Here is a 26,500-nt window from a genome sequence, read left to right as displayed (position 1 = left end):
GAGACGTTTTGGAAAAAAGTAATCGACTTTTAAAATTATTTTAGCACTTTCGACTAGCCGTATATTATTTTTCGATAGAATAAATACAAAAAAGAAAAAGAAGTCGATTGATTCTTTTATTACGAATCGAGATTACTTGACTTTTAGAAGAAGGAGAGGTCGATATATTAAAGAAATCACGATCAAGAATAAACGTTGAGAGCGAACCACCGGAACTTCTTACAATCTCAAAGATACCTCTCCTCGGATTACTATGTAATACTGCTACCACTACCACCATCATACTACTACAATTACCACTACTCTACTACAGCTACTATTACTTAGATTCCACTCGACCAGCGCAATAATTAATTGCACGTTCGAGTATATTTACGAGAAACCGGTTTCCTGAGACGAGAGGAGGAGCCCAACAAAGTTGATTCTCTATCCCGCTTGATCGCCTTGATAGAGTAATGAGAAAATGAGAAGATTGAAGAAATTCTCTTTTCCTCTTGGGATCGTCAAAACCTTATTTTATTCTGCTTCGACGTTTACTACGAATAGAGATCGGAATTTTGTTGTTTTTTTTTTCTCTCTTGAAAGAAAAAAAAAAAAAAAACAACAAAAAAATTCCGAAAATGTTTGATCCCATTGATTTCGATTAAATATTTCACGTTTGAACGTAAAATAAACGAATCAAAAAATACCATCGAAAACATACACACACGTACAAGATTACACAAAATACGATTTAGAAAAGATAAGGTAATTGTGGTTTAACGATGAGACTATACCATTCTTGTTATTATTCGTTTCGTTTTATTTTATTTCTTTTTCTTTCTCCCTTTTTTCTCCCCAACAAAAATCTCTAATTTTTGCTAGAAAATTATCGCGATAAAATTCCCTTTGATGTATCAACTGGTAAATGGATTTTACGAGAGCAAAAGTGAGAGGAGGGAATTTTTCCCTTTTTTAATGGATAACGGAAACGTTCGACGAAGGAATGAAATATCGAGAAACTATGTTATATCGTGTCTCGAAATCGACGGTGATTTAACAACGAAAATAAATCCCATAGAAGTGTTACGAAGAGGGGAGGGGGAAGAAAAAAAGAAAAGAAAAAAAAAAGCGAAAACGAAGAGAAGAAGAAGGAAAAAAGAGGAGAACGAATGAAAAAGATTTAATCTTGCTAACGAGTCTAGTGTCGATATTTTAATTACTACAAGGGAAAGGGGAAGGTAGAAGGAAGAAACAAAAGTTTCTAGATGGGCCGAAAGTTCTTAGGACAATCTTAAAAATCAATTACTACTTTTCGAGATTTCTTTACGACGCTAATAGTTTAATCGTGTAATCTTAAAAACTGCGCCTTGTAGTTTAATAATCCGGACGAAAAAAAAAGAAAAACAAAAAAAAAAAAAAGAAAAAGAAAAACAAAGAAAAACAAAGAAAAACAAAGAAAAACAAAGAAAAACAGTTAATCCAAAACGTCTGGAAAAAGTGTAATTGATTTATCGAGTTTATCCAGGAAATTTTGAGCCCCCTAAAAAGGCAAAAAGACAAAAAAAAAAAGGCAAAAAAAAAAAAAGAAAAGAAAAAGAAAAACAAGAAAAAGTTTGCAACGGCCAATTGCTTGATTATCATTTATCGTTATAGTAGATTGAAAGGGAAAAAAGGAAAAAAGAAAACAAGAGAAAAAAAGAAAATGATAAGTGCTCGATAGATATTGAATTTGATTTTGTAACTTAACAATTACCCGATATGCACGAAAGTGTATGTAGAAAATAGCCCTGAAAGTGATTGTGAGATCGATGCATCGACACTGTCGTATTGGCTTACCGGTTGGAGCCGGTTTTGCCTAGAAAGCAGCGGTCGTTTGCGCGAACTTTTATAATATTGCCTTTGCAAACCGAATGAACCGTATTTTACAGAAGATACACGCTTACTCACGCAACCATGCACGCATTCACGTATACTTATTCATTTACGAACGTATATAAACGTGCGTGTGAGAGAACCTTCCCCCTACTCCCCCACGCTTCCCACTGCCCTTCTACTCATAGAAAGAAAATCGATAACGAATAATAATATTTTCTCCCTTGTTAAACGAACATATTCATTCTGCAATGCAACTACCATTACTCCTCATCATCATGTTGTTATGCACGAATTTCGTATCTACGCCAATGGCGTAGTCATAAATTTCAAACAATGAATATTTCAACTTTGAAATAATAATTTTAATAATGTACGGTTAAGCGATATAAATATTTAAAAAGCTATCGTAATGATAAAGCATTGTGAAATATAATGTGTATATATATATATATATAAATGTTGTAAGGTTTTGTTACAAAGAAAAAAAAAAAAGAAAAGAAAAAGAAAATAGGTTCCAATGGTTACGCCATTGCTCTAGTATTTCCGGCAAGCTTATCGAAAAGCCACGATCGAGAAAGTATTTAAATTATGAGATATGTGTGCGTGTGTGTGTATATATATATATATATATACGCATTCATGGCGACGTATTAGAAATTTTTGCGAATCTCACTATTATCGTTCGATCATTCTCCAAACTGGTACGGCGAGTAATTTCACTTTGGATTATAAATCTTGGTCGTTTTTAATGAATGGCTTCGGCCATATTGCTTTTTTTTCCGTTATGCCGACACATTGGCGTAGGAGAGAAGGGAGACGAAGTAAAATAGTTTCACGAATGCATTTAATATGCGGAACGCGTTATAGTACATCCTGATATCCGTGTAGTAAAGTATTAAAGAAGACAAAGGAAAAAAAAGTAATATTATTTAACGACGTCAAGTTTTACCGTCGAAAAAAAAAAAAAGAACAAAGAAGACGAAAAACAAAAATCAAGCACTCTCAATTTTACGTTAATTTTATATTTTTCCCTACAGAAACGTATTTACTGTGACAACGTTGGTTTAATTTTTTTTTCTTTTTTTTTTTTTTTTTACAAGGAAAAAGAAGAAAACATTTTTGTGCAATATTCGTCGTCGTGCAAAAAAAAAGAAAAAAAAAAATAAAACAAGAAAGAAGAAGGTATGGTAGGAGGAAGTTAAAAATATTAAATGAAAACGGCCTCGATAAAATTCTCAACCAATGTTCCGTATCCAAGCGAGTTGTTGCTTTTGCCATGCTCCCCCTCCCAGAGATAGACCCCTGATGGTTATATCACGGAAGTGAATCGTTTAAAGTATATTTGACCGTTGTTATAGCTAATGCCGAGGAAAAGATATTTGCGGAATGCAATATTTCTTAGACCATTAAGTAAACGATAAATTTTCTGATAAATCTTTGCTCTATGTACTTTGCACTATTGTCCATTAGTTAAGGATCGGATTTGTTAATCTTGATTATATACGCTTAAGACTTAATGTCTTCATTTTCGAGAACATTTAGTATCGTCGATTAGAACAATAATAGTTTGTTAATTATATTTTTCTTTTCTTTTTTTTGTAACTTTTCGGATTCTTCAAAGTGTATGACAAAAAAAAAGAAGAAAAAGAGAGAGAGAGAGAGAGAGAGAGAGAGAGAGAGAACAATAGGCCAGGATAAAGGAATAGATTTCCCAACAAATAGCGTGAGCTTTGATATTCATCAACGATAAAAATGAGACTCGACAATAGCTAAAAGGTCGGAAATCGATCTTGTTTGCGCCAGTGCAGAAGCGAGAATTATAACGAGCACGCGATCTTGCGAAAAAGAATAAAAGAGAGAGAGAGAGAGAGAGAGAGAAAGGAGAGGAGAGGAGTAGAGAGAGAAGTAGAGAAGAAAAATAAATGAATTTAACCGAGATTGCATTTGGAAAATTTGAAAAATAAAAGGAAAAAAAGAAAAAAAGAAATTCTTTGGCTAACGTTTCCACGAAAAATTTGTATTTTGTTCCGTTATTTGGGGTAAACATATAATATTTTATTTTATTTCTCTCTCTCTCTCTCTCTCTCTCTCTTTCTTTGTTTCTCTCATACAAAAGACAAATTTTCTAAAGTCGCTTTTTCTCCATCGATCATACTTCGACGATTATACGTCGGCGTTTGTTTATATATCCTATATAAACATAAATCTGTGTTTGCTTGAATGCGATGGGGGACCTGCGATCGAGTGATTCCACGAATGATTAAAAATAACTTTAATAATCTGCGATAAGTGGATAATACTTGTCCGTGCGACACAGTTCGATAAAACTCTCTCTCTCTCTCTCTCTCACTCTCTCTCTAGATAGACATTTGTTTTCACTATCCGTGTAATTAATTGTAGGGAAACATTATCGATCGTCAACTAGAAATAATTGTTGAACGAAAATAATTTATAAAGAAAGAAAGAAAGAAAGAAATAAAAAAAAATTCCTTTTTTTGCTTTCTTTCTTTCAGAATTTTTTTTCTCTTCGTTCCTTTGAAAGACTTACGCGAGAAAACTTCTCCTCAAATGCCACGCCTATTTTTGTTTTTCACTTATCGAGACATATATACATACACGTATCTATTGTACATATGTATGAGTGTTTTATATATATAAATACATGTGTGTGTTGTGTAATTTCCTTTACAAACACACATACGTACATGAAAGGTACACACCTTCCTTCGTTATCTCAACCCAAATAACTTTAAACTTTTCTCCTCAACACTTTTAGGGGAACGTTAGAAAATAACGGGCCGACGCACACAAAAATAAACACATACACACACACACACAGGGAGAGGGAGAGAGAGAGAGAGAGAGAGAAAATACAGGAAAAAAAAAGAAATAGAGAGAAGGCATTTCGTTGCTGAACGATTATTTGACGAGTTAATTTACACTCTTTTAATTAGAAGCTAACGCTTTACGGTTTGTTTTCCTGAAAGTTAGTAAGAGTGCTTGTGAAACTCTTTTTAATGGCCAACGATCAAATGATCTAACTCTAATACTTCGATTGAATATTTTTCTGTAATATTATTCATCAGTTTTGTAATTTTAATACGACAAAGTAACCCAGTAAGAAAACAAGGACGATATATTAAATATATATAAGACGTAATCAGCCTAGATTGATTTTTCTCTTATACATACATACATGCATGTATGCACGCATACATATATATACAAGTTACAACTTTCTCAAACTATTTTCCAACTATTTTCGATCGGGTCATCGAACCATAATGACTTTTTCGTTTATCGGTTATTATATCATAAAGGTGCATTAGAAACTTTCGAATAAATTACTGTCGCTGAATTTTTAAAATCACGTTTTATTTATGTTCTTACATGATTATTATGGGTTCACTATGATTATGCCATGAAAAAAGAAAAAAAGAACGAAAAAAAAAAAGAGAGAGAGAAAAGAAAAATATTTTCTTTTTTCTTTTTCTTATTTCTTTTTTTATGGATTTTTTTTTTTTTTTATTTTTTTTTTTCTTTTTTTCTTCGGAATGAGATAACGTTATTTAATTTTGGGGTACGGCGTTTTAAACGATAAAATTCGAATGTGAGATTTTTCGAATGTAGATACGTAATTAATACGCTTATGTATGTACTTTCGAATTCGAGTACGGCGAATAATCCTGTACACGTGAAAATACCTTCGCGTATCTGGTTGACCTCGTTCCTTCCACTCAAATCCATTGCGAATGAAATCATATGCACCGAGGTCGCGATTCTGCACCGCAACACCATATCGCCACTTCACAGTGCGCACATAATCGCTTGTACTTTAATCTTTTACAATTCACGACACGTTGGCGTATCCATTAAACGAGTTCACGATCATAGAACACAACGACGATCTGGGGCGTTAGATGCGCGATGGCAATAGAATTCCCACCTCGAATTTTCTTCTCGGGGGTGTTGAAAAAAATTAAAAGAGAAGGAGAGAAAAAACAAGAAAAAAAAAGAAAAAACAAAAAAAGAAAAAAAACAAAATGTCAAAAGTAAGAAGGACTGAAGATCTCATATCGATTCTTGCGGGTGGAAAATTTTGTTAGAGTAAATTTTTCTACGGGTAAATAAATTTTCAAAGTTTCATTACGAATACGTACAAAGTTGCGGTATTAGATAAAAAATATATATTATTATATCACGCAACATATAACGTACATTATAAATCTAATGACAAGATCGAAGATATAGGAGCATTTTCGTGAGAACGACGGAAAAGATTGCGTTTATTATTAAAAGAGAGAAAAAAAGATAAAAAAAAAGCAGGATAGAAAAACTTAACGCAAGAGAGGAAAGAAAGGAAAAAAAAGAAATAATAATAATAATAATAATAATAATAAAAAAAGAATTGTCCTTCCTTACGAATATTTGTTTTACGAGTCATTGAAATAATCGACGTGAATAATTCGTCGAAGTAAGAATTCTAAATTGCGTATAATAGCCGCACCTGTTCGATGCTATAAATGTAAGGTCTATTGTCGTCATTGGTTACATTTTATCGTCGATAGTAAGATAGAGATAACTGCGATGTACACACTCGCTCGTATGCGAATTTTTCTTTAAGCAATTAAAGAAAAGTGACTAAAAAACTTAGTGGAAAATCAATGATGTCAGTGACAAAAACTGCACCGACATGTGCAACGACTCTCTGTTCTGTTCGTTTTGTTTCTCTCCCCACTACTAATTTTAATTTGAAATAAAAATGCGATTCTACGTTGGTTTTCATCATTGCATAATATAAAGCGGCACACTAGATCGCGAATGATAAAAACATTTTTCATAACAACGCATTATAAAAACCGTATCTAAGAGTTTCTAACGGCACATCCGGTTTCACGATCGCCTTTAAGTATTATTAAAGGCGTGTATTCTCGTTACTCTTTCATTTATAAATTTTTTTTATTTTTATTTATTTGTTTGTTTATTTGTTCTTTTTTTCCCTTTCTTTTTTTCTTCTAAACTTTGAAAAACCACCCCTTGTCCACTTTAATGTTGAACGCATATATCAAGTCATACACGTATACCGTTTCTCGATACAGATTATAAAAGACAAGATAATCTCTTACGAATTGTATCTCGATTAGGAAGAATATTATGAATAACGGTGTTGATCACAAAATGGGATTTGTCTCGTTAGAAAATCTAAGTAATCCTTAAGTAGTATTCATCGATGTGATTACTCAATAAATAATAAGAAGGACAAATAGTATACTGAACGAACAAAAGAAACTGTTTCACAAGTATTACTACTACTACTACTATTACTACTACCATTATCACTGACACACCAACTACTACTACTAGTACAACTATTACTAATACTACTCTTAAAAGAATCTATTGTTCTTTTGTTGCTCTTGTTAGAGAAAAAGTTTTTGCTATGTTTTTCCTTCGTTTTTTTCTTCCTTTCCTATGCAGTAGTTGTGAAAGCTCTATATAGTTATATAACAATAATATCTATAGATATATAGCATTATGGAAAATACGTGGAATGGTGTGTGAATTTCTTTCTCTCTCAAGGTCTAAAGGCAATTGTATTACAATTATGTTCAATCTTTTGCGAGGAGGCAAAAAAAAAAAAAAAGAAATTCGAAGAATTTTATATTTCCACGTTCGGCTTTTTACAAGTACAACTATGCATTTGATATATTTGGAAGGTGCATTGTAAGAGAAGAATAAGAAGGATAGAGATAATCCTGATAAAAGGAGACAAGGAGATTTCCCTTATCACTGTTTGCGACTTTCTCCATCTTTTCATTTTATTTTTATCTTCTACTTCTTCTTCTTCTTCTTCTTCTTCGTAGAAAATTCTTACGTATAATACAGATTTACATACGTTTCCTCTTTCACGATTCTTCGTTCTTCATGTAACCATCGACAATGTGATTTATGCAATCGCATAGGAATCTACTGCTTTATCGATCACGCCATTCAACAGTAATAACCAACATATCTATCCATTTATCTATCTATTTATCTATATACTGTTATTTATTTATTTATTCATTTTAAAACGATCGTACACGCTCGATTTATTTTCTCATTTGATTTAATCTATCATCAAAGAGATTTACTTTTAATAATTACTTTCAAAGTACGTATAAAAATGATCGAAAAAGTTGTTGTCATTGTTGGAAGAGATAAAAGTTACATCGGGACTTCTTGGAAAAGTTCGCTCGAGGCGAGTTATTATTAATTAAATCGTTGATATATATCAAACGAATACATATATATATATATATTTATTTATTACGTTATTGTTCTTCGAATCTAGGAGGAAATTGTTCAAAAGCAATGAACTTCCTGAAATTCGATGAACATTATTATATGAAATTATAAATTGTTCGAATCTCTCTCTCTCTCTCTCTCTCTCTCTCATCGCTGTTCTTACGTAAGATATATACGACTTTTATATCCAAGTACATAAGATTCGTATCTTTCTTTTATCGAAGAATTAACGCGATTGGAAAATTTACGATAGCTGAAAGAATTCGCATCGTCTTATGTCAGATGAATTTTTAAAAATCGAGCCGACCAACTTTATAAATAATTCATAAATGTCTATAATCTAAAGATATATGGCATGAAACGATGTAAATCCCTAGAACATTTCACCTTTTTTTTTTTTCTTTATTTTTCTTTTCTTTTTTTTCTTTTTTTTTTTTTATTCTTTTTTTTTCTTTTTTTTTTTTTTTTTATATATATAATGTCAAGGCCAGGATCAATTTAGTACTACTACGTTGAGTACTGACCTTTATCAATTCTTCGCACAGAAAAATTACCAGGTAATTTATATAAGTAAATTCTATCTAGAGAAGAAGAAGAAGAAGAAGAAGAAGAAGAAGAAGAAGAAGAAGAAGAGGAAAAAGAAGAAGAAGAAGAAGAAGAAATAATAAATAGAATTTATCTAACTTTTCTCTCTAATCGGTTATTTTTTCATTCAATCTTCGTATCCTAGGAGCAATCAATTCCTATATAAAGTAATCGTACAATTTCTTCGAAGAAGATTGCACTCGACCCAATAACAAGTTGATTGAAACGATATTGTAAAAAATAGAGAAGAACTAAAAAGGACTCAACCTGGAACGATATTTCATCGGATGGTTAATACTTTTCATCGTCGGAGAAACGATTAAACGGAAACGGAAAATTATTCTGGATAAACTTTGATAAAGGATTAAATCGACGAAAGGATTAGATAAGCGCGAGTCCTGGAATTGTAAGTTCCGCAGTGTCCTTACCTTGGTACGTCGTTTGATGTAGCTTCTGTTTGTGCAGCTGTTCAATTCTGATCTCTGATGTTGCTGCTGTTGTTTTTCAACAACGGATGGTGGCTTTTCCAACCATCTGACGCCATGCTCGTTGTTCGTTTTGTTCTTTATATTGCTTTTCTCGTTATTGTTCACTTGCTGCTGCTGCTGATGATGATGATGATGCTGATGATGCTGCTGTTGCTGTTGTTGTTGGCGATGATTACCGTGATTGATGGTGGTTGTCATGGTCGTTGGTGTGGTGGGTGCGTCCCTGTGGCTCTTCGTACGACGTAGCAATCGTCTCACGGTATTTTTCACGGTGGCGGCAATGTGTGTGCCACCTCCACCACCACCACCACCACCTCGTTCACCACCACCTCCACCGCCACCACCACCGCCACCAGCATTCGAATCGTGGTGGTGGTGGTGGTTCATCGATTTGTAGTCGACCTTCTTCACCCTCGTGCCTGGAGCAGGCGCCACCTTGTGGCCACCCGTCTCCATCACGTACATCGCAGCCACTGTGTCAACGTGCGGCGCAATTCTGACGACTTTACCCTCCTAGTATCGTATTATTTTCCAAAAAATAATTGACAAATTTTGCCCCTCTATATTCCTCTCTTCCTCTCGTATTACGTTCTTCCTTTAATTTTCTTCTTTTTTTTTCTCCCTCTTCTTCTTCTTCTTCTAAAACGTTTGCCCTCTCGTCTCGAAATATCAGTTAAAGTGAGCCGGACGAACGAAGAAAGTTTATTGCTACGGATACTGTGACGTTTTTACACAGAGTGAAGTTTTCCCCTTGTCGAGGGCGTGTGTATTTTTCCCCTTATCTCTTGGATACTACACACCGTGAAAGAACGAGATAAGTCGTCTTCGAAGAAAATCGATCTTACGAGTTTGCGTTCAAATCTCTTCTCCCATCTTTCCCTTTATCGTATATTATCCTTTATTATATTTTGTTTCAATATCTCATACGAAGGATTCCTGGGACGTTTTTGAATTTTCAAATTATTTTTTTCTCCCCTTTATAATAAAACTTCGGTCCTCTCGTTGAAAGGTTAGAACGATCCTTCGGATGATTTCGCGAACACCCGTGAGCCTTCCCGTTCACGCACATTCGTTCGACAACTGATATATATCTATATTAACAATGTTTCTTTTTTTTTTTTCTATATCTTCTATCGAGAATATATCTTCGTTGGGGCTGCACTATTTCTGTGGTTGATGTTCGCGATCAATATAAGTATTAAAACGTTTCCCGTTTTTGTGTAATGAAGTGAAAATGATGAATGAAGAGAAATGATGAGGGTCTCTCTCTCTCTCTCTCTCTCTTTCTCTCTCGTAACACTCTTTCTTCAATAAGGAAGATCAATATAGGAGGAGTCCGAGAGAATTCGCGAAAATGGCAGCCGCGATGCGGTCGACCTCTTTGACGAGCGAACAGAAACCTGTAGTTTAATGTTGCCCTGTCTTGTCCTGTCCTGTCCTGTCCTATACTGTCCTGTCCTGTCCTGTACTGTCTGGACGTTCTCTCTCTCTCTCTCTCTCTCCCTCCCCCTCTCTCTCTCTCTCTCTTTCACTCTCTATCTATCTATCCATCTATTTCTTTTTTAAATATTTTTTTCCAGGTTTTGTGTTTTCTCGTCGGTCCGCGAGCTACTAACGACGAGAGACGGCCTTCTACAATCACCCTTCTCGGCGTTGCCTGCTAACACGTCGCTCGAGAAAGAGAAAGGAGAACGAGAGGAGAGGAGAGAAAGAGGGAGAGCCTTGAATCTACTCGGAGAAGCGCGTTAATCGCTCTGCTCTCGCGGTCAAGAGAGAAAAAGGGTCTCTCTCTCTCTCTCTTGTGCTCTCCTTCTCCTTCTTTCCCTTCTTCATCGGCTACAAAGTTGGAAAAAAATTATCGATCTTATCTTCCTGACCCACTTTTATCCTATACAAGTATGTATTATGTTTATAATAATTAGCCTCTCTAATTTACTCTCTTCTTCCTTCCCTCACCTCACCCCATCCCTCTCTCTCTCTCTCTCTCTCTCTCTCTCTCTCTTTTGTCTTTTTCTTTCGGTTTTTCTTTTTTATTTTCCTTTTATTTTCTCCTTTTTACATAATTGATTTAACTCAATGAAAAATTATAATGTCTGAATTTTTGTTTAAGTGCCAGGCATGCGCACTTTTCAATGCGTCAAAGAATTACGATAGACATCGACTTGGTAACGCAGGTCAGCGCACTCGATATACCTCTCCTCTGCCCCACCCCTCTCCCCTCCCTCTCTCTCTCTCTCTCTCTCTCTCTATTTCTTTTTTTCGCTCGTGAAGAATGACGAAAAATCAAAGTAATCGAAAGAGAAAATTAACTTCGTACAATATTCGATACTAGATTGTATTACACATACGTATATATAATAATAATAATAATTTATATATATAATGAGAATATAGAAAGAAATGAAGAGAATGTGTGGGATCGTGCTTTCCTTTAAGCAGCGCGATTAGCGTGGAATGTATGCTCGGCCATCTGAAACTATCACCGATATGACGTCATACTTCACCATCATCCATGCGAATCTATGCACGGTTATGGGTGTTTAAATAACACTCTGGTTATTTGTTACGCGTCCTACGATCGAATCTATCTATACGATATAGATCTCTTTATGGCACACATACACACGCACACCCACACACACACGCGCGTGCGTTAATGTATATGTATATGTAAGTATGTAATATCTATGTAATAAGGGTTACGTTACGCTCATGTATATTCGTGTCGAGCGCGTTAAACGTAAAAGTTACTCGATCGATAAAATCCTATCGAAAATAATTTTTGCGTGCCTTTCGTGAGCCAACCATATTTGCGGAAATATAGTTCCTGCCATTCGTTTACTTATTTACTCGAACTAGCGAAACGTAATTTCCCCGCACATATCTATTCATGATCGATTTCTCATTAAAGAAAATTTAGATCCATAAAAAATTGAAAGAGAAATATTAAAAACAAAATAAAAGAAAGAAATAAATAAATAAAAAAAATGACAAAAAAAAAAAAGAAGAAGAAGAAGAAAGAAACAAAAAATTTCTATCGCGATAACAAAAGTTTCCAGGCGAGGAAATGGAAATTCTTGGCTATGCGCAAACAAATATGTAAACGACGACAATAAAACGACGACGTATGTGCAAGTTTGGACTACGATTGAGTTCGCATAACGGGAATGAGACACGTGTATATATATGTGTGTGTGTGTGCATATATATATATATATATATATATATATATATATATATTTACGTCATCGGTCGATATTCGGAAAAATCTCAGAAAATATCATAGATCGTCGTCCACCTTTTCTATCGTACAATGGAATTTTCTAAGTGAAACGAAAGGAATGGATTTGCCTGACGTCATTAAATAGACCGATGACGCGCATAAAGAAATAATCATGATAGACTTTATACAAGACGAACTTTCAACCTATTGCTCTTTATCGCGATCCAACGATCTATTTATCCGAACGAAGTAAACGATTTCTATTAATCTGTTATTAATATTATTATTCCAAGAGTAAAATATCAACGTACGATAGAATGAAAATTTCTTACAAAGGAATATGATAATAATCGGTAAGCTCGTATTAAAACTAACTGATAACAAATGAATTAAATTACCGGGATTATTTTTCTTATCGTATTACGCATAAATGATCTATAAGTTTGTACGAACGATTAATTGATCATTAGGTATTATTTTCAATATTATCGATCGTAAAATTTATTTCATCTTTCAATTATTATTATCATTATCATCATCTTCGTCATCATCATCATCATCATCATCATCATCATTATTATTAGTATTATTATTATTATTATTATTATTATTATTATTATTATTATTATTATTGTTATTGTTATTAATATTACTATTATTATTGATTACATGATGACGCGTCATGACTCGATTGATAAAATTTATATTTAATGTAATTTTTCTTTCTGGTCGACTGGGAAAAGAAATATTTCGTGACAGAATTTTGAAAGGGGTTGTTGAAGGAGAGGGGAAGGATAAAGGAGGAAAGAAAAATATCGTTCGGAACGAAGTGAAACGGACGTTAACTCGCAAACGAGTAGGTAGATATCCCAAAGGCACTTTTAAAGGATTGAAGGAAGGAAACGAGGAAGGTATGTATGTGCGTGAGCGAACGCGCTGTGTGCCGACTAGCTAGCTAGCTCTCCTTGAACGGAGCTCGGTGGTGCATATCTCCTTCGTCGTCTCTCGTGCGATGCACTCTACCCACGCGAGAATCAATCCGTGGGAAGAAGTAGAAAAGAAGTAAGGAAGGAAGAAAGAAAGAAAGAAAAAAAAAGAAAGAAAGAAGAAAGAATGAAAGAAGTCTTTCATTCTTTCGCGTTTGAGGTTTGTAGCGGATACAAAAAAATTTCTGGATACTCGACAGTCATACGAGAAACATTTGATTTTCGATTTTAAAGAACGAAAAATAAAAGAAAAATAACTAACAAATGAAATAAAATGAGAGAGAGAGAAAGAGAGAGAGAGAGAGAGAGAGAGAGAGAGAGAGAGAAAGAAAAAAAGAAAAATGTAAAGAGAAACGAAAACAAGAAAGATGACGTTTTTGATTTCGTTTATTTTCTTTTCTTCTCTTTTCTCCTCTTTAACGAGTCCAACGAGAGAACCAATTGTCGTATGAGACAGCGCCAAAAATTCATTTCTGTCTTGCCACGTAATACAAAGAAAATGTCGACTTTCCCAAACCGTTCCTCTTAATGGATTTTCTTTATTAACGCGTTTTCGTCTTCTTAGTGCAATCAAATCGAATAATGACAAAGACGACGACGTCATCGTTTACGTTCGTTGGTTGCCCGCTTGTCGTACCACGTAAACCGCGAAATATTAAACCGCAAGCACACATGGTGTGCGTGCGATCGACTTTCACGAGGACGAGGACGACGGGGACGTGCTGCCATGCAGCTTCCAAGAGATAGATAGAGTTAGAAATAGATATATAGATAGATAGAGATAGAATCTGGAGCACATCCGCTCCCAACAAGAACGGTAATTATCAATTATTTGCAATTCGGCTTGGCCGAGCGAAGGGAGACGATATCTCTCTCTCTCTCTCCCTCTTCCATACTGGACGCGAATTAAACGTATCATAAATATTTTTGCATCGTATTGCTTTTCAAGGTGTCATCATCCGAGGTCATTATAAATAGTCAGATGATAATAATGAACGATAATATAACGACACGACGATATTATCTCCGTGCGTTAAACGAAATGATCTGCGATGAACTTTCTATAAAATTCTTTTTGACCTTAATCGTTCTAAAGTTTACAATTGACATTGAACATTAGTTATCTTCTTCTTTATAACATAACGAAATATTAATATACTTGTGTAAGTCATGTAAATGTAATACACTTCTCCTCACTCACCGAGTTTACACTTCGTTAAGTATTCACAATAATCAGGATGTTATGTATAAAAAGACAATGAGTATATACATATATATATATATAAAAAAAAAAAAAAAAGAAAAAAAAAAAATACAGAAACAAACCACCAACACACACGTTTGTAGTCCACCTGTTGTTGATACATATATATGTATATATATATGTATTTTTTTAAAATTATGTTTTCTCTTCGTCGTAAGGGAAGCAAAAAGAAAAAAGAAAAAGAAAGGGAAAGAGAAAAAGAGAGAGAAAAAAAAATCGATAATGTTCGCGATAGAAATTTCACTCACGAGCAACGCTACAAAGATTCGTAAGGGTGTTTCTCTCTCTCTCTCTCTCTCTCTCTAATGTCGTTAAGTTAAACGAATTAGCGGTGGTTCTTCGATACTCCGATGGAAACACGTAACCTTAGACTCCGTTCTAGAAGCTCAAGTATAAACGAGGATTGTACAACGACAACTGTCACGCGCCGTTCAAACGCTCTCGTAACTTTACACTCTTCTCTCATCGTATTTCTCATCTTCCCTCCCACTCACCCTCTCTCCCTCCCTCCCTCTCTGTACGTGTGTTATACGTATATGTATATTTGTATATATATATATATATATATATATATATATATATATATATATACATATATATACTCATATACACGTTTTGCGAGTGGGAGGACTACGCGTCTTTGTTAGTGATATTTAATGACTTCAATGCAAACGCGGAGTCTGTCTCTTCGTTACAGCTTTGTTAGAATAATAATGCACATTGTGCTCATTCGAATTCAAATTACCCGCGTTTTCTTTTTCAATCCAATATACGTATCATCATTTTCATGAAATATTTCTACACACGCACACGTACAAACGAAGAGAAAAATAAAAAAAGAAAAAATAAAAAAGAAAAAATAAAAAAGAAATAAAGAGAAACGATAAGAAAAAAAAGAGTGTACGCGTAATGAGGAGTTATCATTTTTTTTTTTTTTTTTTTTTTTAGACCGCATATAAAAAGAGAAAAAAAAAGAAAAGAACAAATGTGTAAGGCGCAAAAGACCACATTTTTCAGTTCTCTCATAGTCAGTAACAATTTACTTCTCTCTGAGGTAAATCCGTGTCTCGACTCTTAGATGTCATAAATTTTGTTTTACGCGACTTGATAACAGCTACAACGCGCCGCCTAATAATCTTAATAGTATTCCAAGAGTCTCTCGCCATTTAACCTGTTGCACGAGAGCACGACTGAAATTTTCAAATGCGAAAAAAAATAAACAAATAAATAAAAAAATAAATAAATAAGAGAAAAGAAAATGAAAACAGAAGAAGAAGAAAAAGAAAAAAAAAAGAATAAACTAAAACCAAGGATATTTCTGAGTGGCATGACAAAGGTCGTCCTTAATATAAAAACATCCTGATATATAGGGTGAACTATTTGTAAAGAACTATCAAATAGAAATTGTTAGAAAATTTTCTGTTCTTTTTGTGATTAAATTATCTTTCATTTCTCTGTCTCTCTGTTCCCCTATTTTTTATTTTTCTTTCTTTTTTTAACGCAGAATAATCAAAGGTGATCATGTTATATAGATCACCATGTATATTGAATGAATATTAAGGCTCGTCACGCCTGCGAATGCTTACGACACCTCTCTCTCTCTCTCTCTCTCTCTCTCTCTCTCTCTCTCTCTCTCTTTGTCTTTCGATCGTTAAAATTGATCGAATTGCAAGTCAGAAACAGACTATGAATTACCAGTTAGTCAGTCAGTCAGTCAGTCAGTCAGTTAGTCAGACAAATTAGATTTTCGCGACATCTTTTGCCGTTAAATACGTGCGTGAGAGCTCAAGACCGGACGCTAAGTCGATGAATATTCTAAAGTCGAATCAAGGATGATCATCGAGCGCAATAACGGCGCTATTAATCGTCCGAATGTTTCTATTTAAGTACGACGTGCATCGATTCAAAGCAGTTATAATATATCAAAAGTTTATTAAAAACAAATTGACCAATGCCCACGTCAATTGCAATTATTTTATTTCATTTTGTTTTCTTTTCTTTCTGTCTTTCATCCTTTTTCTCTTTTTTCTCTTTTTGCTTCTTTTTTTTTATTTCTCTCCCAAACAAACATTTCAATTCGTTTTATTCGATAAAACATTTCGCGCGATGACAAGTATTTCATCCGCGAAATTTGCACATGATAGATCCTGTTTAAATTGAAAACACTCCTATTCTTTCCTTCTTTTTTTTTTTTGTTGTTGTGCTTCTACACCCCCCTCCCCTCGCCCAACCCTCGCGGCATTCCCCCTCCCCTCTCCAGTCCTCATTTGTTTGCCAGATATTGCAACACGACAAAGGAGTTTGGAAATTTTCTGCTCGATACATCTATTAGGTTTTTTTTTCTTTTTTTTCGTCTTTTTTTTTTTGTTTTTTTTTTTGTTTAATAATAATAATAGATCATTTAAGCAAAGAGATAATTATCGTAGCTTCTTTACCTTCAATCTTTTTTTTTTATTTTTTTTTATTTTTTTTTTTTTTTTATACGATTAAATCATTGTCATCACGAATGTTGTATTTCCTTTGTGAGCGATGTTATAACATTGCCATACGATAATTTAATTTTTTTCCTCACACACAAGCATTCCCAGTAGGACGAGTTATATCTTGAACATTGGTTAACTTGAAACGAAATTTCGAAATAAAGGACGACAAATAGAATGAGCAAAAAAGAAGATTAAAGAATGTTGATCAACGGCTTCCTCTCTATCGGCACAATTCCAAAAGAAAGAAAAATGATGACATCAACATCCCGTAGACATAAACGATAAAAGTATGAAAACGATAATTTAATAACGTAACACAACATTTTGATATAACACGTTTGACAAGAAAATAAAATAAATAACAAATAAATAAAATAAAAAGAAAAGAAAAGAAAAAAAGAAAAAAAAAAGAAAAAAGAAAGAAAAAGAAAAAAGAGAATAACCGAAGATATTGGTCGTATTAGTTTATCGATCAATGTATCGATCGATATATCGCTAGAATCTAGTGAGAATTAAAAGGACAACAACACTTACGGGAAAGAAAAGAGAGAGAGAGAGAGAGAGAGAGAGAGAGAGAGAGAGAGAGAGAGAGGAAAAGAGTGAAAGCACAAATATTTCATAAAGAAAAAAAAAAGAATATAATCAAAAATAGATATTCGTCGTACCAGTTTATCGATCAATGTATCGATCGATATATCGCTAGGGTCTAGTGAGCACTAGTGAGGACAACAACACTCGCGAGAAAGAGAAAAGAGAGAGTGAGTGAGTGAGAGGAAGAGAGAGAGAGAGAGAGAGAGAGAGAGAGAGAGAAACCACAAATGTTTCAGGAACGAATGTGAATACGTGTATAGTATATGTTGTATATAATTCCGAGGAGATCGAAATGATCGAAGAGAAAATCCGTGGTGGTGTTTAGAGTGTGTGCGCGCGCGCGTGAAAGAGCTAGAGAGCTCTGTTGTGTTGCTCGATCGCGGGCCTCGTGCTAACTGAACTCAACTCGTCGTTTGCTGAGTAACCGTGGCTCACTCCTCGAGAGAGCTCGAGAGCTCGACAGGGACACGCAAACGACGAACACAGCACAGCACAGCACAGTACAGCACAGCACAGCACAGCACAGCGCAGCGCAGCACACAGCACAGCATAGCACAGCACGATTCTAGCTAAGCGAGCTTCTCTTCGTTACTGAATCTTAACGACGATACGCGTTTCCCATATATATACGTAAATACGTATGTATATATATATATATATATATATATATATATATATATGTGCGTGTGTGTACAAATGTACACGCATAAATATAATGTATGGATACGCGTGTTTATTGACTGGCCCTCTCTCTCTCTTTCTCTCTCTCTCTCTCTCTCTCTCTCTCTCTCTCTCTCTCTCTCTCTCTTTTCTTCTTTCTCTTTATACTTCTTGCCTATATCCATCTCTGTTCCTCTCTTGCTACTAGACGCTTATATTATATCTATATGGATGTATGTATATATGAATGTATTCATTTGTGTATATAAATATCTACATCGTGAATTTGGTAAACGAATGTATAGACATATGAGCATGTTTCTCTCTTTCTCTCTCTCTCTCTCTCTCTCTCTCTCTCTCTCTCTCTCTCTCTCTCTCTCTCTCTCTCTCTCTTTCTATATGTATATAATGACTGTATATAAATGACGAAAAAGATTAATCAATCAATCAACATTCTCAAGATGACTTTCGTAAAGTGATATATGTAATAAATCTCCTCTCGATTTATATCTGAACGACAGGTTGTGAATGGAAAAATGCGCTTTGTACGATATCTTTTTTTTCCTACTCGAATAATTTACAAATGAGTAGTCGGGAAAGAAGAAAAAAAAAAAAAAGAAAAGAAAAAGAAGAAAAGAAAGAGTGAAAAGAAAAAGAAGTGCGCTTAACTCAACAAAAAAGCCCCGAAAAAATAGTTAAAAGGATGAGAGACGAAGCGCGATTGATAATCGCCGTTGACTAAAACCTCTCCTCTTTTTCCTTCTCATTTTAGTTTTGCCTGTGGGTGGGTTATCTTTATTCGCGAAACGTGCGTACGCTAGTCACGTAAAATGTTCTCTTCGTCTCTTTCTCTCTAGTAAAGCAAAGAGGCAACAAAAGGTGTGCGCGTGCGCGCTTGTTTGTTGCCTGGACGACTGCCGTTGCTGTTGCCGTTGCCGTTGCTGCTTCGAATGCCACCGCCTGAATAGAAATTAAACGGAACAAACCGCGCCTAGATGCATTCGTTGTGCAACGAACGCGTTTAAGAGACGCGTCTCTTGTGGTTCGCAAGCTAGAGTCACGAATAACTAAGTGAGGCTGGGGATAAGGGAAGGGAAGGGGGGAAAGGAGGAACGTGGTACCATCAAGTATGAGGATAGATCCATTAGATTAATTGACTTCGGGACCCAACGCGCATGATACGTGGATAGACGAAGCGGAGGGATGAGATGAGGTAAAGTGGGGTGGTGGGCTAGGACGGTGAGGAGAGGAGAAGAGGGGAGGACCTTGACTCGAACCTTATTTTCTTCATCCTTCTTCTCCTCCTCCTCCTCCTCTTCCCGAAGGTCTTTTTTTAATTCGAGTTAATTTATTAGATTCGATGCATATTATAAAAAGATTCAGCAAACTTGCAATATGCATTTATTATTAGTTTTTCATCGAACAAATATAATTATCAACGGAGATTAGATTTTCTTCGTTTCTTTTTTGTTCTTTCTTTTTTTCTTTTTGTCCCCTCCCACCCCCACGTATTTTTTCTACTTCTTTTAATATGTTCGATACGAACGATAAACCGTGTAAAAATAGAATGACGAACGAATCATTCGATTCGAGAATGATTATAATAAAATTGCAATAGTAATGATCGAAGATTTGTTATTTTTTTGTTTTAGTTTGGTTCTTTGTATCATTTCGGGGGAAAAAGTTTGCAACGCGAGAAGCCGATCATCGATCGTGGATTTGTTGTTGAAAGGTTTCGGAAGTGGAAAGTGTGCGTGTATGTATGTATGTATGTATGTATGTGTGTACGTACGTACGCCGCGCTCGCGCATGTATATTGCACTTTGCAATCTACGTAGAGAACTTTCTCGCGAAGAGAACGGATGCGTTTTCAATGATGAAAGTAACGATGCATAACGAAAAGAGAAATTTTATGTATATGCACGTAAATAAGATGAAATGTATTTATACATGTGCTCGGATATATATATATATATCAAAGCTTGATCGGAATCATCGATCTATCTTCAAACGTAGTTTAAATTGCTTTTACTCGATATTTAATTCGAAGAGTTTACTAACAAAGTAAGAAAATAAGTACGCGTAAGTAATATTTTCGAGATAATTCGAAAAGGAGACGAAAAAGGAAAAAGAAAAGAGAGAGAGAGAGAGAGAAAAAAAGATCATTGATCTCTTTCCTAAAAAAAAATTTGTATGTTTGACCTTGACACCGATTACGCGCCGACGATGTAGATATATCGCGGAATTTTATTCACGATCTTTACTAATTGTAACGAAACACATTTGTCGATTTGTTATCTCACTAAAAAAATAAACTTACATAATAATGTAAACATATGCATATGTATCGTAGGTACATATTTATGTGTAACGTGATTGTACGTATGTGTGGTTGTTTGTATTTGTAGTTGTGGATAAAAAAAAAAGAAAAAAAAAAAAAAAAAAGAAAAAAAGATAATAAAGTTACTGACGCCGAAAATCGAATTTAAACTCGTCGATTAATCCTCCTTATCTTTCGTTCAAAGTATTTAACTATTTTTAAGCAAGATTCGAAACGAGTTTTGAAGATAGGAGAAATAGAACGTACGATAGGACCACACCCTCGTCAAAATTTATATATCCTTTACACAATCACTTAGCTCATTTATCCATTTGGATTCATCAACAGTTCGAAAACAATTTAAGTACTCGGGATAAAAAGAGAAATAGAAAAAAAGAAAAGAAAAAATATGTTTCGCTTTACAAGGGGAAAAGAAAAAAAGGTCTCTCGATTAGATCTGCGTTTTTATTCTATCGTGAATGGGTTTGTAAGAAGCTAATTGTACGATTGACTCACGTGAATAATCTCTATCGAGAACATTCGCTAATTTCATTCTGATTCCGGATCTTGAAGATGAGTAAGACGAGCGATCGTAGAAACGCGAATGAGTCAGTCGGTCATCCACGAAAAAAGAAAAAGAAATAATACAAACCAAAAGAAAAACAAAAATAAAAACAAAATGAGATATATACAAAAGGACTAATAATAACATTACGTAGATAGCATTTGGACGACACATCATAAAAAAAAGAAAAAAAAAGAAAAAGAAAAAGAAAAAAAGAAAGAAAGAAAGAAAGAAAAAAAAAACAAAATGCGTGCATTAAATGAATTCGAATTAATGGAATTAAAAAAAAAAAAAAAAAAAAAGAAAAAAAAATACTTACGTTGACTTTTAACTTCGACAATAAGACTGCACTCGTAAATAATGAACGAAACATTTGTTTTCTGGTCGTATGATCAATTCAATAAAAATTTTATCACGATAACTTATTAACTTCTATTTTTTTCTTTTTGAATTTATTCATTTCTTTCTTTCTTGATACCGTAACTACTCCAACTAAACGTAACTCGCTCGTTATGTATATGTGTGGGCTGTCATACAAACAAAGTTACATAGCTCGTGTTTGCGCATTCCCTCCCTTCCTCCCTCCAACCCTAACACCCATCCTTGGTTGGTCGGTTGGTTGGTCGGTCGGTCGCTTGCACAGGATAAGTGGATTATACTCTCGGAACACATTAGTCTCTAAGAATAGAATTCGCTAGTATTAGAGTGCGTATCATAGATATAAAGAAAGAGCCATAGTATTAGTTTGATGAAGAAAGAAATGTATGATTTAAACGAGTTCTACAAATTATCCGACGATATATATCTCTACGAGTTCGATTTGCTCTAATTATTTTTAAAAAATTTTTTTTCTATTCTTTTTTTATTTTATTCTTTTTTCTTTTTTTTCTTTTCTGAAATTATTCGTCAAATTACGTTTGTACGTAAAAATTTGTATTTTATCGCGAGTACTTAAATTGAATGAGAGAGAGAGAGAGAGAGAGAGAGAGAGAGAGAGAGAGAGAGAGAGAAGTACGTAAATCGTACGTTTCGTCTATTTCTTAAATTAAAATCTAAAATAATAATAAAAATAAAACAAAAATAAAAAACAAAAAAAAAGAAAAATCACGAACGTTCTTTATTAAAGTATATTAAAACGACGGTGTAGCGATTCAGAATATTGGCCTTTGACCAAAATCTTGTTAGCACAGATAACCCATGATTTAAAAATATTCCATGAATTACGCGTCTTTATCTTTGACTTTATTATATCGGTTTACGTATATACATATAAGAGCGCGCGCGCGCGCACACATATGCACTTTGATTACTTCTCTTGTTTTGCTTTGTGTTCCTTTTGTAAACGCGCTCGTAAATAATAAATAATAAATATTCGATTATTTATGATCTATTAATTAATTAATTAATTAATTAATTAATAATAATAATAATAATAATAATAATAATAATAATAATAATAATAATAATAAATTATATTTAAAAGAAAAACCATTGGTTGCGTTATGCTCGAAATAATTGCTGCTTGGAAATAAAATGAGAGAGATGCGTCTAATATAAAAGGGGTGTATTATAAAAAATGGCGTATGTCATTGTTTAAAAAATAAAAAAAAAACTATTACTTAAATAAAGTCATCTGGCAATGGCAGAGACAATAATATATCAGGAGAAGAAAGGTTCTAAAAAAGACGTAAGATATGAAGGAAGATATAAAATATGAAATAGAAATTAAGGGGAGAAAAAAGAAAAAAAAAAAAAAAAGAAAAAGAAAAAGAGAAAGTAAAAAGAAAGAAAGAAAGAAAGAAAACAAAGAACACGAGCTTGGGAGAAAAAGAATAGGGACAAAACGAACGAAGGTCCGATCTAAGGAATTTAATAATATTAGAGAAAACGGCGAGAACGTGCTTTTGCTTGAATTAATTATACTTACGCGGAATCGCGTGAAAGACGAACCCTTTCCCTGTAAAATTTAGAAATAAAATATTATATATCTCATGGACTAAATTCTAATGTTAAGAGTGTATTGATGAGATTATAATCGTTATTATTAAAGAGATTTCTATCGATGTATTATACAAGTTTGCCCTTCGATTTATCGATTCTCCCCGTAAGCCATATTAAATCAACATAAGCCTCGGTGAAAGATGTCCTTGGCATTGCACGACTACGAGAGACAAACGAAGATGGCATCATTCAGGAAATGCTTTGAAATTTCTAATATATCCTTTCTGTCTTCTATTTGCTCTCTCTCTCTCTCTCTCTCTTTTTCTCTTTGATCTCTATTATTTTAGTTCTAGGATATATTTCATGCTGTTATGTATGTTATGCTACGAAAAATCGATATTACATGCGTGTGGTTCCCCGTATAAATTCAGGTATATAAATCGTCTACCTTAATTAACGAATGGAATTATTTTTGCCCAACATTTCTCTTCCAAACAAATAAACAAGGAAAGAAAAAAGAAAAGAAAACAAAAAAAAAGAGAGAGAGAGGGAACATAAATAATAATACACGGTTGGTATTCAAAGGGTACAAAAAATAAATAAATAAATAAATAAAAGAAAAACAATTAAAAAAAAAATAAAAGAAAATTTTTCTTAATGTTTTAAAAGAAAAAAAAAAAAAAAGAAGAAGAGAGAAATAATCAAATAAAGTATATAATTTCTTAGGGCATTAATTTCACGTATGCAGCAAGCTTTTGTTTAAGAGCAAATAATTTACGAGTTCAAGCTCGTCTACTTTGGTTGAATTAATTTTACGGCATAGAAAAAAAAAAAAGAAAAAAAAAAAAGGAGAGAAGATAAAGAGAGATAGAGTTTCGTCTGAGTGGCATTTCCCGAAATTTGTGGTGAGCATACTGATATTCGTCTATCCTGTTATATAAACACAATATATATTTGCATCGTCACGTTTCTCGTCTCAGCTACATGTACATGTATATGTAAGCGTATATTAAGTTTCTCTCTCTCTCTTTCTCCCCCCTTCCTCTCTCACTCCGCGTTTGTTTTTGTGCGTGTATGTATCAGCTGGCAGAAAAATAGAACAACCAATAAGAACGCGAACCATCGCGATATTCAACATGCGAATCAGTGGTGTATTCATAAATAATGATGAAATATGAAGGATAATTGAAATTAATTGCATTTTTTTTTTTTTAAGAAGAAAATGAAGAAGTGACAGAGAGAGAGATAGAGAGAGAGAGAGAGAGAGAGAGAGAGAGAGAGAAAGATGAAAATCAGGGCATTGCATCTATCTTTTTTTTATTTTTCTTATCTTTTTTTTTTTCTTTTTTGACGTACGTACGCACGCAAGTGTTCGCCTCCAATTTTAGTCGAGCCGCGTCCTAGTTGAGATATGTTTAGAAACGTTATAATCGATGTCGTCTTTTCTCTCCCTCTCTTTCTAACTCCCTCCCCCCGACATATACACACACAAGCACACTTCCTTTTATCTCTCATCTTTTCCATACACTTTCGTTTTGTCTAGGATAATTCGTTCTAATGAAAAATATAATTATATCTCTAATCGTTTATATCGTCAAACTATAAAAAAAATTCACTCTTATCTATCCCAACTATCCTCCATCCCTCCTCCCTCTTGTCTTGTCCCAATCCATCATCATCCCCCTTTTTTTGCAACATATCGGATATGATATCGTGAAAGTGTTGCGATCGAAATCGTTATAAGTGCATAATCGAAGAAAAATGTTTTCAATCTCGTTGGGAGGATTCTCCATGTGACGTCACTCTTTCCCAACGTGATCTCACTCGTTTGCTCGCAATCATCTCCCGTCGAGTGGTAGCAAGTACGAGCAGTTATGTAATCGCAAAGTGGAAGAAAAAGAGAGCGAAGAAAGAGAGAGAGAGAGAGAGAGAGAGAGAGAGAGAGAGAGAGAGAGAGAGAGGGAGAGAAAGAGAGATCGTGCTCTCGCAAGAAAAGCCTTTTCTACAAACTCGAGTACGAGGCCTTCTTTTCTTAACGAGCTGCTGCTGCTACAATTACTACTACTATTACTACTACTACTGATGCTGCTTCTAATACTACTACTATTACTACTACTACTACTACTACTACTACTACTGTTACTGTTGATGCTGCTACTGCTACCGCTATTCTAAATAAGATACGATGAATCTCCAGTTCCGTGAATAGTTATTTTCTAGACAGCACGGCTAGTTTCAGGGTAACAAGTGTAACAATGTGTACGCGGGTCAAGATCAAGAATAAATTTGAAATCTTCATTGATATATATATATATATATCGAATATTATTTTTACGATAGGAATTTTACTTTCTATGAATCTTTCATGAGAAATATGAAATGTAAATTTTTGAGAGAGAGAGAGAGAGAGAGAGAGAGAAAATATATATATGTATGTACGTGTAAAAGATGGATTGAAAAGTTCTTAGGCAATTTTAAAAAATAAATTACTTTTCTCTCGAGACTTTTTAGTCCTATTTCTTTTCTCCTTCCTTCTTTTTTTTTTTTTTTCTTCCTCAGATTGTAAAAAACCACAAGTTCAACTTGGTGGCATAAGGTAATTATAAATAATCAATTATTTTGAATTTTAAAATCGTTCGAGGAACTTTTGAAATCCTTTTCTGTCACGTTGGTTTGTCGATAGAGACAAAAAAAAATAAAAAATAAAAAAAAAAAAAAAGAAAAATAAAAAAGACGTTGGAAAGATTTACCGCTATGATTTATTTTTGTATATCAACGTCGTTCATTCTCGTTCGTTTCTTGTTTGAAAAGACGAGAAATGAGTATAACACGAATCCTTGAACGCGCTTCGTAAACGCATTCGCCAGCGTATTACAAGTGCATACTATATATCGACGGCAGAATATGCCACGTCGTGCTGGTATACCAGCTGCTGCTACTGCTGCTGCTGCTGCTGATGACGATGGTGGTGGTGGTGGTGGTGACGGTGGTGGCGCATTCGAAGGCAACTCAAAGCCCCTTTTTCATCGGATTCGAGTTAAAGTCAGATTCTAGATAATGATCGATTCGCGAAGGCCCAAAGAGAAGCCCCGCCGGCCAAAAGGCCATCCTCAAAATTTTCTCCAATCTCCAATTTTTCTCGCGATCGCTTATCTCATTCGATCTCATTCGAGCGTAGCTTGCACGTAACTGTCACGTTCCATGTCGTGACATCGATATTTCAGTCATTTCAGTAAGAATCCGATATAC

The 26,500-nt window shown here is 34.2% G+C and overlaps 1 protein-coding gene across 17 annotated transcripts in view; it reads right to left on the bottom strand.

Annotated features, from left to right (window-relative positions):
- LOC124425327 (serine/threonine-protein kinase MARK2-like) overlaps window positions 1-26,500 on the bottom strand; it is a 79,765-nt gene that overhangs the window by 44,836 nt on the left and 8,429 nt on the right. The window contains exon 1 of one of the 17 annotated variants that reach the window (XM_046965555.1): window positions 9,159-9,683. The exons of the other annotated variants lie outside the window; for them this stretch is intronic. Within the exon in view, the coding sequence (XP_046821511.1) occupies window positions 9,159-9,683 (525 nt within the window). Of the gene's footprint in view, window positions 1-9,158; window positions 9,684-26,500 lie in introns of those variants that run through there. 17 annotated transcript variants of the gene reach the window in all.

The sequence above is a fragment of the Vespa crabro genome, chromosome 7 (genome assembly GCF_910589235.1).
Source record: "Vespa crabro chromosome 7, iyVesCrab1.2, whole genome shotgun sequence".
Classification (NCBI taxonomy): domain Eukaryota; kingdom Metazoa; phylum Arthropoda; class Insecta; order Hymenoptera; family Vespidae; genus Vespa; species Vespa crabro.
The sequence above is the reverse complement of the archived record's forward strand: the minus strand, read 5'-3'. Positions and strand labels throughout refer to the sequence as shown.